Source organism: Mus caroli, chromosome 1 (genome assembly GCF_900094665.2).
Source record: "Mus caroli chromosome 1, CAROLI_EIJ_v1.1, whole genome shotgun sequence".
Taxonomy (NCBI): Eukaryota; Metazoa; Chordata; class Mammalia; order Rodentia; family Muridae; genus Mus; species Mus caroli.
Genome location: NC_034570.1, coordinates 85,733,626 through 85,747,449, shown reverse-complemented (window position 1 = coordinate 85,747,449; position 13,824 = coordinate 85,733,626). Strand labels below are relative to the sequence as shown.

Here is a 13,824-nt window from a genome sequence, read left to right as displayed (position 1 = left end):
TCCCCCCCTCCCGAGTGCTGAGATTAAAGACATGTGCCACGCCCAGCCCTAAAATTAGTTTTAAAGTTTGATGAGTTGCCGAGACAGGACCTGGGTTTCGTTGGCTTTTGTTGCTTCTGACCTTTGCCCACAGAGTACCATGGAAATGGTTCTTCCTCACCCCCTCGCTTCGCGAGTAGGAGAGAGACATCAACATCGCTGTGGGACACTGTGGCTCACTGCTCTCCATGCTGTTTAATGCTCCATAGTTGCTGTCATCATATTACATCCTGTCTCATCTGGTGAGCACTTGTGTCGGTTCCAGATGTGTGTGTGTGTGTAACTACAAACACTGCTGTGGTAGGGCTTCTCCGCATATCCTGCCTGGTGTGGATAGGTGAGTTTAAGTTTACTGGGAAATGGCATTGTGCAGACGCAGGCTGCACTGGTACTCACCTTAACAAGCCAAATCATTCCCACGTGCTTCTGGCAACTTATATAGAGTCCCTCTAGCGACCAACAAGACATTTTGTAGTCTACGTTCTCACAGATAGACTTCCAAACTTCTGATAGATGCAGTTAGCTGTTGAATGTGCACATTTCTGACTACTGTGAAGTGAAATGTCCATTTTCATGTTCACTGGCCTCATGTAGCTCTTCTTCCATAAGGTGTGTATCTGTTTTGCCTATTTCTCTATTGAGCTTATTCTTTCCATTCACATTCATTGGTGTCTTCCAAGTAGTCTCAATGTTAGCGCGCTCGCAAGCGCTCTCTCCTTACTGATCTATCTATATTCACACGTATGCAGCCTTTCATGTTCTAGCTTTTATTTAACTTTTCCAAAGGTTAAGTTTTAAGTTCCTAATTTTTATATACCCAAATCTGATTTGTCCATTTATTTCTTTGAGATATATATATATATATATATATATATATATATATATCCATCCATCCCAAGGGATCTTTCTGTATTTGAATCAGAAAGATGTATATCTATATTTCCCCCATAAAAATTAACCACAAAGAATCAGACACTAAGTGCCAACTGGAAACAAATGTCCTGCTTTTCAGATGCATACCTGTGTGGCTCCATCTGCTAGGAACATTTCCCCTGTATGTTCTTTGCAGTTTTTAGTTTTAACATAGAATTCTTCTTACATACACAGAAGCTACAGATATGATGTTGTTGTGCACAGCACCATTCCACGCCTTTTTCCAAATGTTCCCAGTGAGACTGTGGGATCTGAACTGCACGGATCACTTCAAGTCCTGTAATCTCGTTCGCCCAAGGGTGATACCAGCAGCTTCTCTTGCAGGATATGCTCAGGGTCTTCTGTGCACACGGTGCTCCTCCCTCCTTCCTGATGGCTGTGCCTTCTGTTGCAGGGTCTCACCTTAGCAGTGTCCAGGACACCCTGGGCAACATGGGAAAGCAATGGCTGAGTAGCCTTTCCCAGTGGCGGGCAGTCTTTGTCACTGTGGTTTGTTAGCTGTAGTTTTTTTCCTAGATTCTCTTAATCTGAGGAAAAATATCTTCTATTTTTAGTTGATGAAGAGTTATTTTATAGTAGTTAAGTTCTGCTAAGTGATTTTTCTGTGGCAATTGAGAACCATGTTTCCTCTCATTTCCTAATATTTCGGATACAGATTAATGTTCAGATGTTGTGTCACCCTGTGCTCCCAAGATAAATCCACTGGCTCATGACATTATTCTTTTCCATAATACCAGCTTTGATTTAGTAATAGTTCCCTAACGTTTTTAATCTATGTCCTCAGGAATATTAGCCTATAATCTCAAATTTTATGTCTATTTAGTTTAGAATTGAGGGAATACTATTCTCACCAAATAGTCTCTGCCATTTGAAAGGAACTTTTCATAACTTGTGGTTCACTTAAAATAACTTTCTCTCTGGTTTGCAGCTTGTGTAATTTTGTTACACTGTGAAGTAAAATGCCCACCTTTCCCCCTATTGTGCCCATCCTGTTGGAAATCTAATCTAGCCTGTCCTGATAACGTTGCATTTTTAGTTCAGAATCTCTTATTTTGTCATTTAAGTTTCTTTATTATCTTATTCTCTTAGCTTTTTAAAAAATATTTTTATAGTGGCATTTTAAAAATCCTTGTGATTTCCAATATCTGGGACATCTGTAATTCTATTTCAATAATTTTGTTTTTAGATTATCTGTTGAAAATGCGTGTTCCTCAGTCATAGTGTAAACAAACGCAGTACAGACCAGCGTGGAACAGTTCTTCCCTGGGATGAGCAGGCTCTGTTCTCTGCCCTGCAACCTGGCTGAGCCACCTGTCTCTGATGTCACTGAGCGGCACTGTTGCTGTGGGGCAGAAGTGGATTTGGTGATTAGTTTTAAGTTCTCGAGGGCTGCGGCAGGCCTCTTTCCTACTGGACATGGGATCGCAGCCTTGTGGGAGAATGGGATGTCTGAGTTTTAGACCAGCCCCTGGCTTCACATGTATGTGGTAGGTTCCTGTGGGCGAGAATTGGTGGATGCGTGGGGACTTAGTATGATCTCAGCTTCTCTGACTCGAGTATGGCTGGTTTCCTCTGCCCTGTCACCCCTGCTCATGGTGGGTCTCTGACCTGAGATAAAAGTGCTAGCAGCCTTTCTCATATAGGAAAGGATGCCTGAAATTCTGGATCCCCAGCTCTGACAGGTTAACGGGTGTGGTTCTTCCAGTCTCATGGTGTTTACCTTCACAGTTCATCCAGGGTGACTGTGCCTGCCCTCACCTAAGTGCTTCTGAAAGGAACCTTTGCTCTCCCCTCTGATGTCTGTGGCAAGAAGTCTGATGCCCTGTGATCCCATCCCTGTGGTGATCCCCTGTCATTGAGGTTCCTCCGTTATCCTGTGATGTTCCAATGTCTCGGGCTTGGTGCTGTGTTCCCTCCAGGCGCTACACTTCCTTTTGTGCACAATCTCGTTCTCTTCTTCCTGGGGAAGCCCTCCCAACTGCCTTATTCTTTGTCTATATCCACTTATACATTATGTTGGTTATTTCGATGATTGTGGTTTAAAGTCTCATCTTTATATATGCCTTTACAGCATGATTTACTGACCCAGGTGTATATGTCCAATGCCATATTAACTTCTGAGTACTGTTACTATATCTGGTGCAATATAAAATGCATGTAGCTGATGAATGTTCCTGTGTGCTTTTTGTCCATCTTCGGTATTTCTGTCTCCAGTGGCAGCTGCTCTGTATATGTCCACCACTGCTTTTAGAGATGGCTGTGCTTTTCAGGCTCTAGTTCCCTTGCTGAAACGCCCTCCTCTTCAGGGTATCCTGCCTGACAACATGCTGAGAAGCAGAACTGAAAGAGGCGCTCTTCTGAGAACCTCACAGGAACCCTGGGCTAGGGAAGGCAGGAGCAGAGGGTGAATGCCTGTGGTCAGGTACTTCTCTTCAGAACTTTATCTTAGTAGGGCCACACAGTGGGATGAGCTGCTCCAAGCATTTGGAGAATGGTCATTGTCCTAAGTGCTGTCCCTCCTTTTGTTTCATGAAAACTGTATTATGATCACACAGTTCCTGGTGACAGAGCTGAGCACACAGCTTGATACATTGGTGCTTGATGCCTCGCAGCCATGCTGAGAGCTTCACAGCCAGGATTTGTATGAGAATGACTGTCCCCAGGATGGGAGCCAATGCTGGAACCCTGGAGATGGTGTCATCTGGAACAGCCCTTCACAAAGCACGTGTGGGAGCTAGGATTTTGTTTAGCTGTAACTGGATTCCGCAGGTTTGGGTGGGGCCCTGGACTGATTTCTGCTTTCTTAGGACTCTGACCTTGGATACGGCCTTGGCCTCAGTGCTTTATTTGCAGTGTAGGTTTGCAGAGGTTTGACCTGTTAGTGGTTGCTCTGAGGACAAGAAAGCCCTGCCTAGGAAGAGCCCAGAATAAACCTGGGAGTCATCGTGTCACCACAGGACAGAGAGCCTCCATTCACAGAGGAGATGGGGCGGGGCTGGGGCTCAGGCACTGTGGTTGTGAGAAGAGGAGGTTGACCCTGCCTGACCACCCACCCATCCCTGAGGGCCCACAGAATCACCAATGCACTGGGGAGGCTGGCTCCAGACCCCTTGTGGCTGACAGACACGTATATGGCTGAGGGCACTCAGGCTGAAGCCGGGCTCACATGTGTACAGGGCCACTGAGCCCACGTGAGTTCCGTTGAAGCGCATGGTAGCATGCTCCACCTCCTCAGGGTGACCACAGTCCACCTCTGCAAGAGAACACCAGCATCAGGAGGCCCACTTGGTCCATCTCTGTTCTTCCATGTGCTCAGTGAGGCCTGCCTCTCCTACCACCCACTCAAGGAGACAGTGGCCTCTGGGGGCTGGTACTGCAGACACTGATTCCTTCTTGCCCTCTTGGATGGTCTGATTGAGAATGGCCCTCACAGGCTCATATATTTGAGTGCCTGGTCCCCAGTTGGTGGAGCTGTTTAGAAAGGATGGGGAGCTATGGCTTTGTTGGAGGAAGTGTGTCACTGGAGGCAGGCTTTGAGATTTTAAAAAGCTATTCTATCCCAGTTAGCACTCGCTGACTCCTGTTTGTGTATTGGGATGTAAGCTCTCACCTACTGCTCCAGCACCATGCCTGACACCATGCTCCCCACCACGACAGTCACAGACTCATCCCCTGAACTGTAAGCCCCCAATACACCCTTCTATAAGTTGCCTTGGTCACGGTTCTTTGTCATAGCAGTAGAACAGTATCTAAGACATCATCCCCACCCTACCCGACTCTTAGGGGATCAGAAAAAGATGCCATGCTCTCAGCCCACCCACCTAATTCTCACCTGTCTGACACCGGTGTCCTGTATACCCTGGCTGGCAGTGGCAAGAGAAATCTGTCCCTAGATCCTCACAGGTACCCCCATTCATACATGGGCTCCGAAAGCAGGGTGAGGGGGCTGCAAGAACACAGAAGGTCCTTTCACCACGAGGTCCTCTGCATTCCTGCACTTAGCTTACCCGACCCCTCCCAGCCCAGTCCTGCCCACTGACCCAGTTTTCATGTGTGCTGAGGTGAGTACCCCTGGCTGCTTCCTACTTACCTATCTCACAGTGCCGTCCAGAGAAGCCTGGAGGGCAGTCACACTTGTATTTGCCAATGTAGTGGAAACAAGTCCCACCATTATGACAGGGGCCAGAGGCACAGGAGTCTGGCTTTCCTGGAAGCAGAAGACACCCATCAGTCAAGTATTATAGATTTCAACCTCTCCAAGTCCCACGAAGGTGTTCCTGAGAGGCAGGTACATGGTGGGCAGGGCTTGTGCAGCTGGATTCTGGCTGGCTCAGCCCTATCTCAGAGCATGTCCATCACCACCCACCCCTGCCTTGGGGCCGCACCAATCTCACAGTGTCTCCCAGTGAATCTATAAGGGCAGGTGCAGCGGTACTCGTCGCCCATTTCCTTGCATGTGCCTCCATTCCGGCAGGGCCCTGAGCTGCACAGGTGTGGCCGGGCTGTGTGGAAAGACAGACAGATGTGGCAAATATAGGCCAGCCTCTGAGTGGTGCAGAATCCATGTTACCATGCTCTGCCTTTTCAGTCCTTTGAACTGGGTGGACCTGAAGTCAGACCTACTTCTCAACTGGGCCCCAAAGCCCAACACAGTAGGAGCTAAATCAGTCAGGCTTAAAGAAGGGTGAGTGGAGCTTAGGCTATAGACTCCAAGTCTGCCAGTTCTCTCCCTGCTGGAGAATTGAGCCCCACATCACAGCGTGTGCGCGTGCGTGCGCACACACACACACACACACACACACACACACACACACACACACCGCCCTTCCAGAATCTGCTCTGGGCCTCCAGCAGAGTTCACAGCTCTATGGGATACCCTACTCAGAGATCACACTCATCTCCAGGGCCCAGCCTCTCTCTCTCTCATCCATTCCTGTGCCACCTCGGCAAATGCACAGGTCTTCCTCAGGGTCCCTCAGAGCAGATTCCAGAAGGGCCCTGCATGGGGTTTCAGGCAGAATCATGAGGAAGGCCTTCTCTTTAGCAACCCTCAGACACCTCTTCAGAACCCTGCTCAGGGGCACGTGGTACATAGTTGGAGAGGTGGCATGAGGAGGCTCCCCATAAATAAATCTAACCTGGTTCTCCTGACCAGCCAGGCTGTGGGATGCCCCGAGTCCTGAGCTAGGTTACAAAGGCCTCCAGTCAAGGACGTTCCTAACATGCCTGGTTTGAGGTATTGTGAGTGTGTGTTACTTCAAGAAAGGGATAGGTCCTGGGCTCCACTGGTGGAAAGGACAACTCTTGCAATACATTATGGAAGAATACTTAAATTCTAAGTGTTTAGATGTTGTAAAATGTTTGCATTCTCTGTGTTAAACTAAATTTAACAAAAACAGAATTAAAAAAATTAAGTTCAATATAATGATTCTAAAATCTATTAAATGAAGCCTGTCGAGGCTTACAGACCAAGACAAGTGATGAAAATAACTGTCAAAAATGGTCAGGCCTGTGCTGCCCTAGATGTGTGGAGCAAAGAGTCTAAGGGAGGCTCTAGAAAGAATGATTATCTGATGAAAAAGGAAGGCTCACAGACAGCAGCAGGCTGGGAGCTCTCCGTGGTGCTGACGGCAGAGATGGGTGGCGCCCGCCCCACTCCTGCCTGCCCCCAGCTGCTCTTTAGATCTACCCTGCCCCATCCTGCACCCCATTTCCCACCGGTCTCTAGTTACCTTTCTCACAGTGCCTGCCGTGGAATCCACGAGGGCACTCGCACGTGTAGGAGTCCTCGTGGGCGTCACAGGAACCTCCATTAAAGCAAGGGTCTGAGTCGCAGGGTGATGGCAGAGCTAGGGGAAGAGGGGATAGATAGGCTGTCCTGGACCACATGCCCTTGTCAGGGTCACCTAGACATCCTGTGGCTAAAATCAAGGCCACTTAAAATACATCTGCGTGCCTCTGCATTGTTTATATTGGCCCTAAGGTCTCACCCCCTGGAGTTTCTCCTACTCTTGATTTTTGCAACATGCAACCTTCAGATGCAACAAGGTAACTTTGACCCCTGGCATAATCGTCCATATAATTACACATCACTTAACTGATCAATACCTTTACACTAACGTGTAGAGTAGTAAATGCATCAGTCACACACAACTGTGTATGCATAAGGCTTGAGGAAATAGCTTTCGAAGCTGTCTCTTTGTCAAAATGTTTTCCCTCAGGGAGTGAAGGAGACCCCTGCAACAACCCAAGTGAAGCTGTTGTCAGAGCACCTGCAGGCTCTTAATATAATCCTAGCTCTGTGACATCACCTGCACCTTCTCCTGCTAGACACCACTGTCCAGGATCCCTGGTGGCCTGTCCCTAGCCACTCACAGTGGCTGATGTTGTGGTCTGTGTGGCAGACACATAGGTAGCTTCCTCCATACTCCATGCAATAGCCTCCATCTGGACACTGCGTGTTCATGTTGCAGGGCGTGGCTGTGACTTCTGTGAAGGAAGAAGCTCCTTTAGTGGCCGCTTATCACTTCCTGGTAACCTTGTCTTCTCGAGGAAGGTGCCCCCCCCCAGACCCAGTGACCCTACTAATTATGTCCAGGGACCAGTTATGAAACCTACCAAATTCACAGAGGAGCCCGAAGAAGCCTGGAGGACACTGGCAGAGGGTGGTGTTAGCACCCAGGCATCTGCCTCCATTCCGGCAGTCACAGTCATTGAGGATCCCTGTGTGGGGATGAGGGGATTCTTGTGTGAGAATAGAGTAGAAGCATCCGTGGGTGAAAGAATGTGACCCCCTTTTCCTAACCCTGACCAACCCTGGCCACCCTCCCGCAAAACTACTGAAAACACGCGCGCGCGCGCACACACACACACACACACACACACAGAGAGAGAGACAGAGACAGAGACAGAGACAGACAGACATTTTTTCCTTCTTGGAGTTTCCTGCACATACAACCCGAGAGAACCCTCCCCAACTCTGTTGCCACAGGCAGGCCCCCAGTCTCCTGCTCCAATCCTGGGCACAGCCCCAGCAGCCCCAACATACTCTCTCTGCAGTCCAAGCCCATGAAGCCTTCAGGGCATTCACACACGTATCCCTCATCAGCATCCACACAGGTGCCCCCGTTCTGGCAGGGGTTGGAGAGGCAGGGTGAAGGCACCAGGTAGCTTCCTGCAAGGAAGACAGTGGTGAGTAGCCAGTTGAGAGAGGAGAATGCTGGGCCAAGAGCAGACATGGCTGGTGAAAATGGAGAAGCTGGTCCCCATGTGAGTTCCCACAGCTCTTCTCAATGCCAAGAGGGATTCGAGTCAGAATCTTGTCTGAATCAAGTCAGAATCAAGTCTTCTGGGAGCTGGCTTGGCCCAGGCTCCTTTTTGGGTACACAAAAATCAGCACTGGGGCTGGAGAGATGGCTCAGCCGTTAAGAGCACTGACTGCTCTTCCAGAGCTCCTGAGTTCAATTCCCAGCAACCATATAGTGGCCCACAACCATCTGTAATGGGATCTGATGCTCTCTGCTAGTGTGTCTGAAGAGAGTGACAGTGTACATACATAAAATAAGTAAATGAATCATTGTTCAAGCATTCCTGTTGGTTAAATAGTTAAGATTTCTCAATGATTACTCATTTAACTGCTGTGGTTTTAAGTCACCTGTTTCTATTTTATGACCCACACCATGGCCAGTCACAGTGACACTTCATGAATACTAGGGGAAAGAAAAATGAATGCCCCTCAGATGTCCATCAGGCTAGGTACAAGCCTTCCAGTTTTAACCAGTTCTGTCTGTGTGCTCTATGAATTATTGAAATCTCCCCCAAAGTATGGCCCTGTTTGTTTTGTAATCTATCAGCTTTTAACTCATGTTTTTTGGACACATTTGATGATGTTAGCAGGTGATAGTAACTTTAGGTTTGGATTCTTTTGTTTGTTTGTTTGCTTTTTTGTTTTTGGTTTGTTTTTGTTTTTTGTTTTTTTCTGAAACAGGGTTTCTCTGTGTAGCCCTGGCTGTCCTGGAACTTACTCTGTAGACCAGGCTGGCCTCGAACTCAGAAATCTGCCTGTCTCTGCCTCCCAAGTGCTAGGGTTAAAGTCGTGCGCCACCACCGCCCGGCTAGGCTTGTCTTCTTGATGAGTTGACCTCCTCACCATTGTAAAATAATACCATCCCTTCCCACTGGTATTTCTTACTCTGAGTGCATCAGCTGTTGTCAGCACAGCCGCTCAGCCTTCTCTGGACAACCTAATACTTTTTTTTTTCCAGGTATTAATTTTCCCATGTACTTTGATATTTTTTTTTGTAAACTGTTATACAGTAAAATCAACTTTCACTTGGTATATACTTATAAGCAGCTTAACACATGTATAAACTCATGGAATCCCAATCAGAATCATAGCATAGAGCATCCTGTCACCTCTAAGGACATCTGCACTCTATGACTTCAGTCTCATGAGTCCCTGGTAACTACCAACACCAATGAGTTCATTCTTGTAGTTCCACTTTGCAACAGTATCATATGAATGGAGCCATACAGTATGAAGTCTTTCTGAGTCCAGCTGTCTTCCCTCAGCATAATATATCTGCTATCCATCTGTGTGTGTGTGTGTGTGTGTGTGTGTGTGTGTGTAGTCCTGTTTAAGACTGAGGGGTGCACCATTGTATGAAGGCACCAGCTTGCAGATCCATCCACAGGTTTTGGAGATTATAAATATACCATATTTTTTATGTCTTTAGAACTAATACCAAGAATAGGATTAGGATTGCTGGGTCAGATTTATAAATGTCTGATTAGCATAAAAAGCTACCATTGTTTAATGGGTAGCAGAATTTTTTTATTCCTGCCAAAACTGTGTGTGTGTTGCTGCCCTCTTTCCATACTAGGTTAAGTTTTGTTTTGTTTTTGAGACAGGGTTTCTCTGTGTAGCCCTGGCTGTCCTGGAACTTACTCTATAGACCAGGCTGGCCTCGAACTCCAAAATCTGCCTGCCTCTGCCTCCTGAGTGCTGGGATTAAATGTGTGCGCCACCAACGCCTGGCTCTAGGTTAGTATTTTTGTGCTACTGAACTAAGTTTGTGGTGATATCTCACAACAAGTTTATATAAACTAGTGTCATACATTTCCCCCAGATGTTATAAGCCCTGTGCTATTGCTTCATTTTAAAGGAGATCTAGAAGTTTGACCCATACATTGGACATTTCTCCCATTTTGGTTTTCCACATAGATTGTCTGTATTTTTGTCTTGGACCATTTGTTCTATGTAAAGAATTTCCTTTAACAATTTTCTTTATCTTTTTTCTTTTTTTCTTTTCCTTCTTCCTTCCTCCTTTCCTTTTCCTTTTCTTTCTTTCAACAGTGTTTCTCTGCGTAGCCCTGGCTGTCCTGGAATGTGCTCTGTAAACCAGGTTGGCCTCCAATCCAGAGATCTGCCTCCCTCTGCCACTACTATCCCGTTCCTTTCACACATTTTAAATTCTGGAATATAGTTCTTGTAGAGGAATTTTCACCTAGCAACATGGCTGTTCTGGCAAGAGACCACTCATCTTTAACTCCTCTGCCTGGAATACAGTGATGTCCTTAGCACACATCCTAAATCCCTAACAGTGAAGATAAAGTTAGTTTGTAGAAGGAAGCAGCCATGTTTGAAAGTGATATCTAATTCAGAGGCAGACAAAGTGATGAATCAGAGAAAGATTTGACAGGATGAGTCAGAGATAGGCTACACCCATCCCTCAGGAGAACAGCACAGGGAAGAGAAGCTATTTAAGCGCATCACAGGGAGAGAGAGGAGTCAGTTTGGAGTCAGTGCAGTGTAGAGGAATTGAGGTCATTTGTGAGTTTGTGCACTTCAGTGCAGGTCAGCAGAGGCAGTTGACTAAGCCAGAGACTAAGGAGGAGCTGGAAGATTAGAGCAAATTGTCAGAGTTAGTTTGAGGACAGGCAGAGCAGTCAAGAGAGAAATTGAGAGAAGCCAGATTGAATCAGTCTGAGTCGAACCAGCCAGGCAGAATTCAAAAAGAACTAGAAAGGGTGAGCTTATTTAGCAGCAGTCCTCTGAGATACAAATTATATCAGGTGAATAAAAGTTACTTTTGCTGTGCGGTGGTGGCACACGCCTTTAATCCCAGCACTTGGGAGGCAGAGGCAGGCGGATTTCTGAGTTCGAAGCCAGCCTGGTCTACAAAGTGAGTTCCAGAACAGCCAGGGCTATACAGAGAAACCCTGTCTTGAAAAACTACAACAACAACAACAACAAAAAGTTACTTTTATAAGTCCTGTGTGACCTGTAACACTACACTGATGACTTTACTCTGGGCTTGCATGGTTCCTAGTGAGCACTGATTGCTGCTCTTGCTTCCCTGGATGTGAAGGGTTCCTTTCTTTTGCTGACTTAGGTTTTTAAAAGATGGTTTATTTTTATTTATGGGTATGTATATGCCACATTAGTACAGGTGCCAGGGGCCAGAAGAGGATTCTGGATCCTCTAGAGCTGTAGACATGGCTGGACTGATCACCCCATTACTCGAGTCCACTAGAAGAGCAGCAGGAGATTTATCTCCCAGCCCTGAGCCTTCTCTTCAGCTCCCCTTACCTCCCACAAAATGCTTTGAAGATGAATTCTTTATCGCTGATGTCTAGAGGAGTGGTCATAGTGTGACTCTGGTTTTTCTCATGCGTTTCTTGAAAACATTGGGTGTAGTTTTCATTAAATTTGGGAACTGTGTGGCTACTCCTGTTTGTGTAACTCTCTCCCCCACTGCTGCCTTCCTTCCCAAACTTCAGGGCCACGTGCCAGATGTTCACTGTTATTTTACAGCCCCTGGGGCTCAATTACTTCCTCCAGTCTTACTCTCTGTGCTGCATGCTGTTTCTGTTTCTCTTCCAGCTCACTGGTTTTTGTTTCTTCGGTGTTTTACCAGCTGTTACTACTACCCACTATATTCTAAATCACAGTTTTTACTGTTAGGAATTTTAAAAATATCTTCCTCTTCTCATGATTCCCCCTTAACAGTCTTGAGAATATGCAGCCTATTTACAGTAATTAAGTATTTGTATATGATAATTCTTTCATCTGTCTGTAGGTTATATTTTAATTAATTTTTTAAATTATTATCTCCCCACAGCTGCTTGGATTTACCCCCAGTCCTCCTGTTTGAGCCCTAGGAGCTGCAGGGATTCCTGACTTCCAGTGATTCTTTTCCAGCCCAATCAATCCCCTGACCCAGATCTGCCAGGCCAAGGCAGAGGGGCCTCCTGCTGCCCCTTTCCTCTACCAGTACCTCCAGTGCACTGTCTCCCACCTCCCCATCTTAGCGGCTGTTGAGTTGGAATTTTTCTTCAGTTCAAAGCACTGTACACTCTGGGCCCAAGCAGGTTGTGAGGAGCAAGGACAGGGTTTGTTCTGGATCCCCTTTCTCTCAAGTTGATATCTCTGTGCTACAAGGTCTAATGGCTCAAGACAGGAATTTTGTAGATTTTGTCTGGGGCTCTAACTGTGGTTTATGAAAAGGGAACTTTCAGGGCAGCTAACTAGCAGCAGATTAGATAATCCGTCTTTCAAAATATCTAATTCTGGCCAACTTCTAGTGGTTGGATTCCATGTTTATACCTGTAAGTTTAGTGAGCACACACCTCTAGTAGGTGGAAATGTCCATTATGGTATTTTCATCTTTCCTCCCCCTTTAAAGATGGGGTCTCATTATATTGCCCTAGCTGATATTTTAACTCTTGATTTTAAATAATCCTCCAGCCGCAGCCTACAAAGTAGCTGGGACCACAGGCTTGCAGCCGTTCCTGGTCTGTCCTGTTATCTTTATTATTCATTTCTACTTGCAATGTTATTTGGCACAAAATATGATTTCTCTACAAAACTCTTTTGAAATCACTTCTCTGTTTCCTGGTACAAATTTAGTGAAGCACATTGATGTTTCAGTAACTACTCAGGCAAGGCACTTATGAGACATACAGTGGAGACCTGAATACAGTCAAGAAGTGAGGGTGCCACACCCACTTTCTGCTCTCAGGCCTTCACCAGGGCCTGTCCTGTTCTCTTGCTGTGGCATCTGACAGTGTCTATCATCTGGGTCTTCCTCTTGGGTAAACTGTGAACCCCATTGACCTGCTCAGTTTCAACCATGTCCACAGTTGTAGACAAAGTTGGCCAGGCTTAAGGGTACAGATACTGCAGAGCTTTTATCCCATGCTTTGCAATCTCTGGTTGGCTTTGTCATTGATCTACCAAGGCACAGCCAACATAAGACAGAAGATAGTGTAGAAGAGAACACATATGGTCCTATGTGGCAAAGACCAGGTTTCTCTCTGTTCCCCATAGCTCTGTGTGTGCCAGGAAAGGGAAGGGGCTAAAAAGCCTGGACTCCTCTGAGTTGAGAAAAGGGCCTTGGGAAAACTGTCACCTGTCCTTGATTGTTATAGATGGAGACTAATGTCCAGAAAGGAAAGGGCCTACCAGCCTCATATAGCATATTGCTTAATTGCTTCTTGCTCTCCTCAGTTGGTGGCTCTGGAAGGGCTGGGAGGTGAAGAAGGTTGAGAAGAGAGGGAGGAAAGGTTGAGATAAAGTGGTATCCACTCCACTGTGGAGGACTGTGGGTCAGCTACCTGTCTCACACTGAGGTCCCTCGAAGGGCTGCACACAAATACAGCTGTAGTTTCCAACCAGGTCAACACATGATCCCCCATTCCGGCATGGGTCAGAACGGCATTCATCCACATCTAGGGACAGTAAAGAGAGGGATTGACTTAAGCCAGATGGTGACCACCCTGAACCCAGCCATATGGGAGCCCTCCCAGCACTGCTTGCCACCCGTGGGACCCCCCTCCCCATGTATAGGT

General features: G+C 46.7%; 1 protein-coding gene across 1 annotated transcript in view; it reads right to left on the bottom strand.

Moving 5' to 3' along the window:
* Sned1 (sushi, nidogen and EGF like domains 1) overlaps positions 1–13,824 on the bottom strand; it is a 58,708-nt gene that overhangs the window by 16,965 nt on the left and 27,919 nt on the right. The window contains exons 8-16 of the mRNA XM_021159208.2: positions 13,591–13,704; positions 8,021–8,146; positions 7,591–7,695; positions 7,348–7,461; positions 6,705–6,821; positions 5,358–5,474; positions 5,063–5,179; positions 4,805–4,918; positions 4,052–4,225 (exon numbers count right to left, since the gene is read on the bottom strand). Coding sequence (XP_021014867.1) covers positions 4,052–4,225; positions 4,805–4,918; positions 5,063–5,179; positions 5,358–5,474; positions 6,705–6,821; positions 7,348–7,461; positions 7,591–7,695; positions 8,021–8,146; positions 13,591–13,704 — 1,098 coding nt within the window. The remainder of the gene's footprint in view (positions 1–4,051; positions 4,226–4,804; positions 4,919–5,062; positions 5,180–5,357; positions 5,475–6,704; positions 6,822–7,347; positions 7,462–7,590; positions 7,696–8,020; positions 8,147–13,590; positions 13,705–13,824) is intronic.